The 16,682-nt window shown below is 41.6% G+C and overlaps 1 protein-coding gene across 1 annotated transcript in view; it reads right to left on the bottom strand.

Annotated features, from left to right (window-relative positions):
• Nucleotides 1–14,275, bottom strand: part of plppr3b (phospholipid phosphatase related 3b) — a 69,557-nt gene extending 55,282 nt beyond the window's left edge. The window contains exon 1 of the mRNA XM_056276943.1: nucleotides 14,195–14,275. Coding sequence (XP_056132918.1) covers nucleotides 14,195–14,275 — 81 coding nt within the window. The remainder of the gene's footprint in view (nucleotides 1–14,194) is intronic.
• Between the last annotated feature and the right edge of the window lie 2,407 nt (nucleotides 14,276–16,682).

The following is a 16,682-nucleotide window of genomic DNA, read 5'->3' as shown; positions in this document are numbered from 1 at the left end:
ACATACTACACATACTACACTAAAGGAACTATACTGCTACACGCATACTACACATACTACACTAAAGGAGCTATACTGCTACACACATACTACACATACTACACTAAAGGAGCTATACTGCTGCACACATACTACACATACTACACTAAAGGAACTATACTGCTACACACATACTACACATACTACACTAAAGGAACTATACTGCTGCACACATACTACACATACTACACTAAAGGAACTATACTGCTACTATACATACTACACATACTACACTAAAGGAGCTATACTGCTACACACATACTACACATACTACACTAAAGGAACTATACTGCTACACACATACTACACATACTACAATAAAGGAACTATACTGCTACTATACATACTACACATACTACACTAAAGGAACTATACTGCTACACGCATACTACACATACTACACTAAAGGAGCTATACTGCTACACACATACTACACATACTACACTAAAGGAGCTATACTGCTGCACACATACTACACATACTACACTAAAGGAACTATACTGCTACACACATACTACACATACTACACTAAAGGAACTATACTGCTGCACACATACTACACTAAAGGAACTATACTGCTACACACATACTACACATACTACACTAAAGGAGCTGTACTGCTGCACACATACTACACTAAAGGAACTATACTGCTACACACATACTACACATACTACACTAAAGGAGCTATACTGCCACACACATACTACACATACTACACTAAAGGAGCTATACTGCCACACACATACTACACATACTACACTAAAGGAGCTATACTGCTACACACATACTACACATACTACACTAAAGGAGCTATACTGCCACACACATACTACACATACTACACTAAAGGAGCTATTCTGCTACACACATACTACACATACTACACTAAAGGAGCTATACTGCTGCACACATACTACACATACTACACTAAAGGAGCTATACTGCTACACACATACTACACATACTACACTAAAGGAACTATACTGCTACACACATACTACACATACTACACTAAAGGAGCTATACTGCTACACACATACTACACATACTACACTAAAGGAACTATACTGCTACACACATACTACACATACTACACTAAAGGAGCTATACTGCTGCACACATACTACACATACTACACTAAAGGAGCTATACTGCTACAAACATACTACACATACTCCACTAAAGGAACTATACTGCTACACACATACTACACATACTACACTAAAGGAGCTATACTGCTACACACATACTACACATACTACACTAAAGGAACTATACTGCTACTATACATACTACACATACTACACTAAAGGAGCTATACTGCTGCACACATACTACACATACTACACTAAAGGAGCTATACTGCTACACACATACTACACATACTACACTAAAGGAACTATACTGCTACACACATACTACACATACTACGCTAAAGGAACTATACTGCTACACACATACTACACATACTACACTAAAGGAACTATACTGCTACACACATACTACACATACTACACTAAAGGAACTATACTGCTGCACACATACTACACATACTACACTAAAGGAACTACTGCTACACACATACTACACATACTACACTAAAGGAGCTATACTGCTACACACATACTACACATACTACACTAAAGGAACTATACTGCTACACGCATACTACACATACTACACTAAAGGAGCTATACTGCTACACACATACTACACATACTACACTAAAGGAGCTATACTGCTACACACATACTACACATACTACACTAAAGGAACTATACTGCTACACACATACTACACATACTACAATAAAGGAACTATACTGCTACTATACATACTACACATACTACACTAAAGGAACTATACTGCTACACGCATACTACACATACTACACTAAAGGAGCTATACTGCTACACACATACTACACATACTACACTAAAGGAGCTATACTGCTGCACACATACTACACATACTACACTAAAGGAACTATACTGCTACACACATACTACACATACTACACTAAAGGAACTATACTGCTGCACACATACTACACTAAAGGAACTATACTGCTACACACATACTACACATACAACACTAAAGGAGCTGTACTGCTGCACACATACTACACTAAAGGAACTATACTGCTACACACATACTACACATACTACACTAAAGGAGCTATACTGCCACACACATACTACACATACTACACTAAAGGAGCTATACTGCCACACACATACTACACATACTACACTAAAGGAGCTATACTGCTACACACATACTACACATACTACACTAAAGGAGCTATACTGCCACACACATACTACACATACTACACTAAAGGAGCTATACTGCTACACACATACTACACATACTACACTAAAGGAGCTATACTGCTACACACATACTACACATACTACACTAAAGGAACTATACTGCTACACACATACTACACATACTACAATAAAGGAACTATACTGCTACTATACATACTACACATACTACACTAAAGGAACTATACTGCTACACGCATACTACACATACTACACTAAAGGAGCTATACTGCTACACACATACTACACATACTACACTAAAGGAGCTATACTGCTGCACACATACTACACATACTACACTAAAGGAACTATACTGCTACACACATACTACACATACTACACTAAAGGAACTATACTGCTGCACACATACTACACTAAAGGAACTATACTGCTACACACATACTACACATACTACACTAAAGGAGCTGTACTGCTGCACACATACTACACTAAAGGAACTATACTGCTACACACATACTACACATACTACACTAAAGGAGCTATACTGCCACACACATACTACACATACTACACTAAAGGAGCTATACTGCCACACACATACTACACATACTACACTAAAGGAGCTATACTGCTACACACATACTACACATACTACACTAAAGGAGCTATACTGCCACACACATACTACACATACTACACTAAAGGAGCTATTCTGCTACACACATACTACACATACTACACTAAAGGAGCTATACTGCTGCACACATACTACACATACTACACTAAAGGAGCTATACTGCTACACACATACTACACATACTACACTAAAGGAACTATACTGCTACACACATACTACACATACTACACTAAAGGAGCTATACTGCTACACACATACTACACATACTACACTAAAGGAACTATACTGCTACACACATACTACACATACTACAATAAAGGAACTATACTGCTACTATACATACTACACATACTACACTAAAGGAACTATACTGCTACACGCATACTACACATACTACACTAAAGGAGCTATACTGCTACACACATACTACACATACTACACTAAAGGAGCTATACTGCTGCACACATACTACACATACTACACTAAAGGAACTATACTGCTACACACATACTACACATACTACACTAAAGGAACTATACTGCTGCACACATACTACACTAAAGGAACTATACTGCTACACACATACTACACATACTACACTAAAGGAGCTGTACTGCTGCACACATACTACACTAAAGGAACTATACTGCTACACACATACTACACATACTACACTAAAGGAGCTATACTGCCACACACATACTACACATACTACACTAAAGGAGCTATACTGCCACACACATACTACACATACTACACTAAAGGAGCTATACTGCTACACACATACTACACATACTACACTAAAGGAGCTATACTGCCACACACATACTACACATACTACACTAAAGGAGCTATACTGCTACACACATACTACACATACTACACTAAAGGAGCTATACTGCTGCACACATACTACACATACTACACTAAAGGAGCTATACTGCTACACACATACTACACATACTACACTAAAGGAACTATACTGCTACACACATACTACACATACTACACTAAAGGAGCTATACTGCTACACACATACTACACATACTACACTAAAGGAACTATACTGCTACACACATACTACACATACTACACTAAAGGAGCTATACTGCTGCACACATACTACACATACTACACTAAAGGAGCTATACTGCTACAAACATACTACACATACTCCACTAAAGGAACTATACTGCTACACACATACTACACATACTACACTAAAGGAGCTATACTGCTACACACATACTACACATACTACACTAAAGGAACTATACTGCTACTATACATACTACACATACTACACTAAAGGAGCTATACTGCTGCACACATACTACACATACTACACTAAAGGAGCTATACTGCTACACACATACTACACATACTACACTAAAGGAACTATACTGCTACACACATACTACACATACTACACTAAAGGAACTATACTGCTACACACATACTACACATACTACACTAAAGGAACTATACTGCTACACACATACTACACATACTACACTAAAGGAACTATACTGCTGCACACATACTACACATACTACACTAAAGGAACTACTGCTACACACATACTACACATACTACACTAAAGGAGCTATACTGCTACACACATACTACACATACTACACTAAAGGAACTATACTGCTACACGCATACTACACATACTACACTAAAGGAGCTATACTGCTACACACATACTACACATACTACACTAAAGGAGCTATACTGCTACACACATACTACACATACTACACTAAAGGAACTATACTGCTACACACATACTACACATACTACAATAAAGGAACTATACTGCTACTATACATACTACACTAAAGGAACTATACTGCTACACGCATACTACACATACTACACTAAAGGAGCTATACTGCTACACACATACTACACATACTACACTAAAGGAGCTATACTGCTGCACACATACTACACATACTACACTAAAGGAACTATACTGCTACACACATACTACACATACTACACTAAAGGAACTATACTGCTGCACACATACTACACATACTACACTAAAGGAACTATACTGCTACTATACATACTACACATACTACACTAAAGGAGCTATACTGCTACACACATACTACACATACTACACTAAAGGAACTATACTGCTACACACATACTACACATACTACACTAAAGGAGCTATACTGCTACAGGGAAACGAGGAGAGCCTGAACTCTTTTGAAGAGGTTTTCCCTCTGCTTAAGACAGAGGTAGACTACCACAGAGACAGTGACACGGCTGAGGACCAGCCACCTACAGAGACCCCACAACACGCAGCAGCCCCTCCCCCTCCCCCTTCTGACAATGAGCCCCCACAACACGCAGCAGCCCCTCCCCCTCCCCCCTTCTGACAATGAGCCCCCACAACATGCAGCAGCCCCTCCCCCGCCCCCTTTCCACTCTCTCTCTGCCACTGACAGGCAGCTGAGGGAGAGTCTGGCCCTGCTGGAAATGGACTTTGTGGAGTTTAGGGAGTTCACCCAGGCCAGGTTTTCTGACACCACCACCAGCTCCATCCAGCAGCTAAGGGAGGAGGTGGAACAGCTGAGAACAGAGAACAGACTGACTGTCTTAGAGCTACAAGAGACCATGAAGCAGCTACAGGTGGAAAACCAAAACCTCCATTCCCAGGTAGCACAACTAGAGAAGGAGGCGATACTGAAAGAGAGGAACCTCATGAAACAGATGGAGGATCTTAGGACAGAGCTCCAAGAGAACACCAGGGCGAGGGCTTCAGTCTCCCAAAACAATGCCACTAACACCCATACAGACCATCACACCTCCCCTGACACTAAAACAACCAACAAACATGATACAGAGACCACTCACACAGACACACAGACACCCCTCACACAAAACACACCTACTGTTTTTTTATAGACAACAGCTTGAAAAACTAAGTGGTTTAAAACATGTAGGACACCCTTATTTTGCTCCATTTATATTATATTGTCACCTACTATGTTGACTGTTCCAAGTGCCACTAATGCTCAGCGTGCCAGGTCATAACTACTTGTTCAGTATTGTTTCGTAAGTTTTCTTATCTTAAGAATTTCTTTGTCTACAGTTTCCCTAAACGCCAGGGGGTTAAGGAATGTTACAAAACGTAAAGCATTATTTTCATTTTCGAAACAGTTTGATACAGATTTTTGTTTCTGTCAAGAATCTCACTCAATCGCAAGTGATGTGAATTTTTGGAGAGCCCAATGGGGTAACGATTTATGGTTTTCTCACAGCTCAGAAAGATCAGCGGGTGTCTTAACCAGGAAAAATAGATATAACGGTGACATCCTACACACAGACACAGATCCTAAAGGACATTTTATCTGTCAAATTATCAGTTATGATAAAATTATTTTGGTTATTGTTAATGTGTATGGATACAACTCTAATTTAGAAAATTCTCAATTATTTACTGTCATAGAGAATAGACTTAAACATTGGCTCACTAAATTTCCAAATTCCCAAATAATAATTGGAGGAGACTTTAATGTAACTTTGAATCCACTTATAGATAGATGGCCACCTACACAAGATAATAACAGAAACTATTTTATTAAATCTTTTATAGAAAGATGTGATTTAGTAGACATATGGAGTGTCAAATCCCCAGATACGGTAGCGTTCACTTGGAAGAACAAAGGAAACACAAAGCTTTCTCATTTAGATTTTTGGTTAGTTTCCAAACATTTTAACGAACAAGATATCACAGTAAATGTTATCCCTTGTCCCTTAAGTGATCATAAGGCAACATACCTATCAATTAATCTGTTTCCCTCTGATAAAAGCTGCAAAGCCAAATATTGGAAATTGAACAACTCTCTTCTTAAATATGAGGACGTTAAAATTAAAATTTCACAATTGATAACGCTTTACTTTGATAAGGCAAAAATAAATGATTCATTCAGATTAAACTGGGAGCTATTTAAGTATGAATCAGCGAAATATTTTAGGACTTACGGAAGCAATCTTGCCAAAATTAGAAAATTAGAAGAACAGAACATTATCACAGATATTTCTTTACTCTCTCAAATTTCACCAGACGCCTTAACAAAAGAAGACAAAATTAAATTTAATGAGTCACAAGAGAAAATTGATGTGATCTATAAAAGAAGGGCAGAAGGAGCGTTTATTAGATCGCGGACACAATGGCTAGAAAAGGGTGAACAGAACTCTGCATATTTTTTCAAACTAGAAAAATATCGTGCAAAAATTAATACCATTAATGAACTAAAAATAATGATAATATAACAGATGACCCAAAACTAATATCTGATTTTTGTTCTACTTTTTATAAAAACCTGTACACACCTGAATACTCTGAAGATAATACTCAAACGTTCCTGAATTCACTACAGCACACCTTTCGACTTAAAGACTCTGAAAGAGATCTTTGTGATCTCCCCTTATCACTAACAGAGGTTAGCAACTGTATTAATTATTTAAAGGAGAACAAATCTCCAGGAACAGATGGCTTATCTTCTGAATTCTATAAATTGTTTTCACAGCAGATGGCACCATTTCTTCTACAAGTGTTTAATGAAAGCCTATCATCCAGTTGTTTACCTGCAAGTATGACTCAAGGTTTAATTACATTAATTCCTAAACCACGCAAAGATCCACGTTATATTGACAACTGGCGCCCAATCTCTCTTCTAAATAATGACTATAAAATATTGGCCATGATTCTTGCTAGAAGAATCAAGAAAGTTCTAGATTCCATGATTGATGAAGCACAATCAGGATTCATGCCTAATAGACACATCACCAACAATATTAGACTAGTTTTAGATGTACTTGATTACTCACACCTCATCTCTGATAACAGCTTTTTGCTCTTCTTAGACTTCTTTAAAGCCTTTGACACGGGGGAACATACTTTTCTCTTTCATTCGTTAAAGAAATTTGGTTTTGGAGACTTTTTTTGCAATACAATTAAAACCCTTTACAATAATGCCAACTGTTCAATCAAGCTTAAACATGGGTCATCTTCCAGGTTTGAGGTCAAACGTGGCATTCGTCAAGGTTGCCCGGTATCGCCATATTTATTTCTACTCGCTGCCCAACTTTTATGTGACCATATTAAGTGTAGTAATCTGAAAGGTGTTTCTATTGCTGATATAACTATTGTAATTAGTCAACTAGCGGATGACACCACTTTATTTCTAAAAGACAGCTCCCAAGTACCTTTAGCTATTAATATTATAGAACAATTTACTAAAGCTTCGGGCCTTCATTTAATTCTTAAAAAATGTGCATTATTAGCTATCAAAGACTGTTGTGTTGATTCAATTTCCAATATTCAAGTTAAAAATTCGGTTACTTATTTAGGTAACATAATAGATAAAAATGAATCCCAAAGATGTAACACTAACTTCTATCCAATAATAAAACAAAACTAAACAAAAATTCAATCTGTGGCTCTTACGTGACTTATCTTTAAGGGGCCGAATTCTCCTCTCAAAGGCTGAAGGAATATCAATATTAACATATGCTGCACTATCATTAGGTATAGATAGTCATATATGCAGAACAATAGATAAAATATTATTTGATTTTGTATGGAAAAACCGCACCCATTATCTTGGGAAATCTGTTCTGATGAGCGAATACAATAATGGTGGCCTTAATTTTTCAGACTTTTCCACACTAAATTACACTTTTAAAATAAATTGGACCAGACGTTACCTTATATGTCCATCTTCTCTTTGGAATTTCATTCCCCATTTTGTCTTTTCTTCAGTTGGTGGTCTTAAATTTTTGCTTCTATGTAACTATAACATTGACAAAATCCCCCTCAAACTTTCTTCGTTCCACAAACAAATGTTACTGGCATGGTGTCTAATTTACAAACACAACTTTCCTCCTCACAGGTTTCTTATTTTGAATAATAGATATTTGCTGTATAAAAACAAATCTATCTTTTTCAAACAGTGGTTTGACAACAATATTCTTTTGATTAGTCAGTTGTTTAACCAACATGGGCAACTTTACAATTATGCTGAATTCATTCAACATTATAGATTCCCTGTTACACCTAAAGAATGTTCTATTGTTTTTGATGCTGTTCCCTCTGGTATTGTTTCAATTTTCAAAGGTGTTAATGTGAATGTTAATCTCCCTATGTCAGGAGATGTAACTGAAACAACTGTTGGGAAAGCATGCTTTTCATGGAACACCAAGAACAAAAACAAGATTATTCGTCAACTGTTTCAACAAGATATTATTAGCTCACCCTCTGCCTTATCTTATTGGTCTGCCTTTGTTGGTGAAAAAATTGTTTGGGAAAAAAATTTGGCTTTTACCTCATAAGTTCCTCTTGACTAATAAAGTAAAAGAAATATCTTTCAAAATTATTCATAGATTCTATCCAACTAATCAATATTTGCAGAGACTTAAGAAGGACATTGATGTGAGTTGTTCTCTCTGTGGTTTGTTTAATGAAACATTGGTTCATTTATTTTGGTCTTGCCCACACACTAAACAACTGTGGAGTAGGTTGTCTCGTTTGATTATTGATCATATTTACCCTCATTTCACCCCGAGTTGGAAAAATGTATTGTTTGGATATACTGAATTTGATAGGAACCTCGATTCTCAGTATTATTTAATCAATTTGCTAATTATCTTAACAAAATTTTATATTCACAGATCTAAATTCTCTAGCAAGAAACCTAATTTTCCTGAGCTGTCTGCATATATCAAACAATATATTTCATCAATATCTGATAGTGAAAATAAAAAAGCTGTAAAAACATAAGCACTTTATGATTTACAAAATATTTAGTTAAGTATGTAATTTATTTGTTTTACTTTATACAATCCCCCTGGCGTATTTATGTTAATGTGTATGATGATATATTGCTTTGAGAATGTTGATGGAGAAGTATAGAGAAGGCCAGAAGGAGTCACATTGTGTCTTTGTAGATTTAGAGAAAGCATATGACAGGGTGCCGAGAGAGGAGGTGTGGTATTGTATGAGGAAGTCAGGAGTTGCAGAGAAGTATGTAGGGGTGGTGCAGGATACGTATGAGGGAGGTGTAGCAGTGGTGAGGTGTGTGGTAGGAATGACAGATGGGTTCAAGGTGGAGGTGGGATTACATCAAGGATTGGCTCTTAGCCCTTTCTTGTTTGCAGTGGTGATGGACAGGTTGACGGACAAGATCAGGCAGGAGTCTCTGTGGGTGATGATGTTCGCGGATGACATTGTGATCTGTAGTGAGAGTAGGGAGCGGGTGGAGGAGAGCCTGGAGAGGTGGAGGTATGCACTGGAGAGAAGAGGAATGAAAGTCAGTAGGAACAAGACAGAATACCTATGTGTTAATGGGAGGGAGGACAGTGGAATGATGAGGATGCAAGGAGTGGAGGTGACGAAGGTGGATGAGTTTAAATACTTGGGGTCAACTGTCCAAAGTAACGGGGAGTACAGAAGAGAGGTGAAGAAGAGAGTGCAGGCAGGGTGGAGTGGGTGGAGAAGAGTGTCAGGAGTGATGTGTGACAGAAGGGTACCAGCAAGAGTTAAAGGGAAGGTTTACAAGATGGTGGTGAGACCAGCTATGTTGTATGGTCTGGAGACAGTGGCACTGATGAAAAGACAGGAGGAGGAGCTGGAGGTGGCAGAGATGAAGATGATAAGATTTTCACTGGGAGTGATGAAGAAGGACAGGATTAGGAAGGAGTATATTAGAGGGACAGCTCAGGTTGGACGGTTTGGAGACAAAGCAAGAGAGACAAGATGGAGATGGTTTGGACATGTGTGGAGGAGAGATGCTGGGTATACTGGGAGAAGGATGCTGAATATGGAGCTGCCAGGGAAGAGGAGAAGAGGAAGGCCAAAGAGGAGGTTTATGGAGGTGGTGAGGGAGGACATGCAGGTGGCTGGTGTGACAGAGGAAGATGCAGAAGACAGGAAGAGATGGAAATGGATGATCCGCTGTGGCGCCCCCTAACGGGAGCAGCCAAAAGTAGTAGTAGTAGTTTATGATAATATATGTGTTAATGTTGTATACATTTAATAATGTGACTATTGTTGATTGACATTGTTGTATACTATTTCTGTTCACTTTTGTTAATAAAGTTCTTTAAAAAAAAAGACACCCTCCGTCTCTTCTGTATGACGACAGTATTCGTACTCAACCAATCATAGCACAGACAGACGAATCTTAATTAGATCTTATAACACGGCCTATGTTATACCTGGCAAATCACAACGAAAAACAGGAAAACACAACGACACGAATTGCTACCGGAAGTCCTACCGGAAGAGGCGGGCGTGATCGGCAAGGGTCTGTGTGGTGATACACAATTGAGGGAAGATTCGCCAGGGGCTGCTGCTCCTTTAAGACAGACGTTCAGAGTGCTGACGTAGGCACTGCTCGGAGTTTCCGGGGTGGAGCCATGTTGGCAGCAGCCTAGCGGTTGGTTAGCTGGTTGCCACGGGAGATTGTGCTGTATCGGTGTTGTTTTGTGTGGCGAGTAAACGGAATTGACTCGACTCGACTCGATCTCTCCGTCTCCTCCTTCCTGCACGCCCACAATACACACAGTTCACCCCCCTTCACTTTCCCCACATGTTGTTATGTTACAGCCTTATTTCAAAATGGATTAAATTCACTTTTTTCTCATCAATGTACACACAATACCCCATAATGACAAACGGAAAAAGATTTTGTAGAAATTTTTGTAAATTTACTAAAAATAAAAAACTGAAATACTGCATGTACATAAGTATTCACACCCTTTGCTATGACACTCAACATTGAGCTCAGGTTCATCCTGTTTCCACTGATCATCCTTGAGATGTTTCTACATCTTGATTGGAGTCCACCTGTAGTAAATTCAATGGATTGGACATGATTTGGAAAGGCACACACCTGTCTATATAAGGTCCCACTGTTGACAGTGCATGTCAGAGCAGAAACCAAGCCATAAAGTCAAAGGAATTGTCTGTGGACCTCCGAGACAGGATTGTATCGAGGCACAGACCTGGGGAAGGGTACAAACACATTTCTACAGCTTTGAAGGTCCCGAAGAGCACAGTGGTCTCCATCATTCGTAAATGGAAGAAGTTTGGATCCACCAGGACTCTTCCTAGAGCTGGCCGCCCAGCCAAACTGAGCAATCGGGGGAGAAGGGCCTTGGTGAGGGAGGTGACCAAGAACCCGATGGTCACTCTGACAGAGCTCCAGCGTTCCTCTGTGGAGATGGGAGAACCTTCCAGAAGGACAGCCATCTCTGCAGCACTCCACCAATCAGGCCTTTATGGTAGAGTGGCCAGACGGAAGCCTCTGCTCAGTAAAAGGCACATGACAGCCCACTTGGAGTTTGCCAGAAAGCAGCTAAAGGACTCTCAGACCATGAGAAACAAGATTCTCTGGTCTGATGAAACCAAGATTGAACTCTTTGGCCTGAATGCCAAACGTCACATCTGGAAGAAACCAGGCACCTCCCATCACCTTGCTAATACCATCCCTACAGTGAAGCATGGTGGTGGCAGCATCATGCTGTGGGGATGTTCTTCAGCAGCAGGAACTGGGAGACTAGTCGGGATCGAGGGAAAGATGAATGGAGCAAAGTACAGAGAGATCCTTGATGAAAACCTGCTCCAGAGCGCTCAGGACCTCAGACTGGGGTGAAGGTTTACCTTTCAACACGACAACAACCCTAAGCACACAGCCAAGACAACGAAGGAGTGGCTTCGGGACAAGTCTGTGAATGTCCTTGAGTGGCCCAGCCAGAGCCCAGACTTGAACCCCATTGCACATCTCTGGAAAGACCTGAAAATAGCTGTGCAGCGACGCTCCCCATCTAACCTTACAGAGCTGGAGAGGATCTACAGAGAAGAATGGGAGAAATACCCCAAATATAGGTGTGCCAAGCTTGTAGCTTCATACCCAAGAAGACTTGAGGCTGTAATCGCTGCCAAGGGTGCCTCAACCAAGTACTGAGTAAAGGGTGTGAATACTTATGTACATGCAATATTTCAGCTTTTTATTTTTAATAAATTTGCAAAAATTTCTACAAAACCTTTTTCACTTTGTCATTATGGGGTATTGTGTTTAGATTGATGAGAAAAAAGGGGATTTAATCCATTTTGGAATAAGGCTGTAACATAACAACATGTGGGGAAAGTGAAGGGGTGTGAATACTTTCCGGATGCACTGTATATATATATAGTACATATATTCATACATACATGCCTTCACCCAAAACGAGTAAAACACAAGTTAATGCAAGACAGTTTAATCCATGATTCACTATCTCCATATTTAAATGTGAGGCTGCACCCTAGATGACGACACTATTTGGTGCTCTACAGAGTCCCTTGGCACGATTTTCTGTTGTTCGGTGGCACAGCGTAGCTGAGACGGCCACAGAAGAACCCTTTTGCCGGAACGGCTGCCGAGTTGACTGAGCGGAGCCGCCATGGTTGACCCTTTCCGGGTACTGACAGCTGGCTAGACTGTGCCCGGGGATTTGAATTCAGAGTTACCTCCTCCTAGCCTTTTCCCGAAGAGGCATCAACCCACAAGGCAGCAGGTGGATTTGGAATCAGAGTTCCCTTCTCCTATGCCAATGTGTTGGCTGGACTGGGCACCATGGGAAGTACCACACAGGCGTGCAGGAGGAGGACCAGGTCTATCAGTAGGACATCGTCCCTACTGATAGACACGTGAGAGCAGCAGGTAAACGCAGTCCGGAATCACTTCGTATTTCTACGTCCAATCAGCGACGAGCCTTGTCGATCACACCCGCCTCTTCCGGTCTGACTTACTGTTGTTGTGTTTTCTGTTTTGTTAACTTTATTTACAATTTTTCGTTGTGTTTCCCGAGTTGTTGTTTTCCGATTTCAGGGCCACCGCAAAACTGGTCTGGGCAGGTCTAAACTGTTCTGGAGTGGTCTGGAGTGGTCTAAACTGGTCTGAACTGGTCTGGACTGGTCTAAATAGGGTCAGAGGTGTAGGCAGCGTCTGTTTACACACCGTAGACATGAGGGCTTGGTAATGACGTGTAATGATTCTTTCTCAGGAAAACAACACAACCACCTGAGTACGAGGTAGAGCCAATACCCGAGGTGTGTTAACTGGGTTTATGAAGAATCAATGAGTCGGACACTCCGATGACGTAACGGATAGTGAGCGTCATACCATCTTAAATAAGAGAGGGCGCTCACCTCCACAAAGTAAAAGCACGGCAGCAGCGTCAGGCTGTCTTTGGGCGCCTTCTTCTTCACTTGATCTTTATGGGTCATCATGATGAGCGCCCTGCGCACGCACACAGACACACACACACACACACACACACACACACACACACGCACGCACACAGACACACACACACAAATCTCTCAGTGTGTTTAGAAAATCCATACTGTTAATTTTTATTTTCTTTTGTGGGTGATCTGGTTTTCAGGATTTTCACCAAACGATGGCGCTGTTTACACGTGCTGTTCAGATATCTCCAGACAAACCCGTTTTCATGGATTAACTGCATTTAAATAATATGATTATTACATAACGCAACACGTTCGCCATGTGACGTTCTCCTGGCTCCGCTGGTTGTGAACGAGTTGAGACGTGGAGGACCAGGATGGACCAGTGAGGAAGGCTCTCGGATTGATGTGATGGATCTGGCCTCAGACTGAATCCAGCTGACAGACCGGTCCACACGGAGGACTTCACATCCAAGTGAAGAAGACCCGCAGGGAGCTGCTGCATGAGGGGAGTCGTGGGTCGTATCGATTCAGAAACAGGATGTTAACACGAGACAGACATGTTAGGGCAGCTCTCTGACAGTCCGCTGATTCTTCAGGGAGGCGAGAGGCTCCAGACTCGCCAGAGCAGACGAGAGGTATTGCTCATCCACATGACACACCTTCCTCCTCGTTACTCGACAGACGGAGAGGGAAGACAACAGACTTAAAGGATGTCTCTACATGCCCCTACATGAAGGACGTAGAGGGAAGACAACAGACTTAAAGGATGTCTCTACATGCCCCTACATGAAGGACGTAGAGGGAGGACAACAGACTTAAAGGATGTCTCTACATGCCCCTACATGAAGGACGTAGAGGGAAGACAACAGACTTAAAGGATGTCTCTACATGCCCCTACATGAAGGACGTAGAGGGAAGACAACAGACTTAAAGGATGTCTCTACATGCAGGATGTAGAGGGAAGACAGCGGAGGAGGAGGATGTCTCTACATGCAGGATGTAGAGGGAAGACAGCGGAGGAAGAGGATGTCTCTACATGCCCCTACATGAAGGATGTAGAGGGAAGACAGTGGAGGAAGAGGATGTCTCTACATGCCCCTACATGAAGGATGTAGAGGGAAGACAGCGGAGGAAGAGGATGTCTCTACATGCAGGATGTAGAGGGAAGACAGTGGAGGAAGAGGATGTCTCTACATGAAGGACGGAGAGGGAAGACAGCGGAGGAAGAGGATGTCTCTACATGCCCCTACATGAAGGACGGAGAGGGAAGACAGCGGAGGAAGAGGATGTCTCTACATGAAGGATGTAGAGGGAAGACAGCGGAGGAAGAGGATGTCTCTACATGCAGGATGTAGAGGGAGGACAGCGGAGGAGGAGGATGTCTCTACATGCCCCTACATGAAGGACGGAGAGGGAAGACAGTGGAGGAAGAGGATGTCTCTACATGAAGGATGTAGAGGGAAGACAGTGGAGGAAGAGGACGTCTCTACATGCAGGATGTAGAGGGAAGACAGTGGAGGAAGAGGATGTCTCTACATGCAGGATGTAGAGGGAAGACTGCGGAGGAAGAGGATGTCTCTACATGCAGGATGTAGAGGGAGGACAGGGGAGGAAGAGGATGTCTCTACATGCAGGATGTAGAGGGAAGACAGTGGAGGAGGAGGATGTCTCTACATGCCCCTACATGCAGGATGTAGAGGGAAGACAGTGGAGGAAGAGGATGTCTCTACATGCCCCTACATGAAGGATGTAGAGGGAAGACAGCGGAGGAAGAGGATGTCTCTACATGCAGGATGTAGAGGGAGGACAGGGGAGGAAGAGGATGTCTCTACATGCAGGATGTAGAGGGAAGACAGCGGAGGAAGAGGATGTCTCTACATGCAGGATGTAAAGGGAAGACAGCGGAGGAAGAGGACGTCTCTACATGCAGGATGTAGAGGGAAGACAGTGGAGGAGGAGGATGTCTCTACATGCAGGATGTAGAGGGAAGACAGTGGAGGAAGAGGATGTCTCTACATGCAGGATGTAGAGGGAAGACAGCGGAGGAAGAGGATGTCTCTACATGCCCCTACATGAAGGATGTAGAGGGAAGACAGTGGAGGAAGAGGATGTCTCTACATGCCCCTACATGCAGGATGTAGAGGGAAGACAGTGGAGGAAGAGGATGTCTCTACATGCCCCTACATGAAGGATGTAGAGGGAAGACAGTGGAGGAAGAGGATGTCTCTACATGCCCCTACATGAAGGATGTAGAGGGAAGACAGCGGAGGAAGAGGATGTCTCTACATGCCCCTACATGCAGGATGTAGAGGGAAGACAGTGGAGGAAGAGGATGTCTCTACATGCCCCTACATGAAGGATGTAGAGGGAAGACAGCGGAGGAAGAGGATGTCTCTACATGCAGGATGTAGAGGGAGGACAGGGGAGGAAGAGGATGTCTCTACAT

This window comes from Lampris incognitus, chromosome 3, assembly GCF_029633865.1.
Source record: "Lampris incognitus isolate fLamInc1 chromosome 3, fLamInc1.hap2, whole genome shotgun sequence".
NCBI lineage: Eukaryota > Metazoa > Chordata > Actinopteri > Lampriformes > Lampridae > Lampris > Lampris incognitus.
This window is presented reverse-complemented; position numbering and strand designations above follow the sequence as displayed.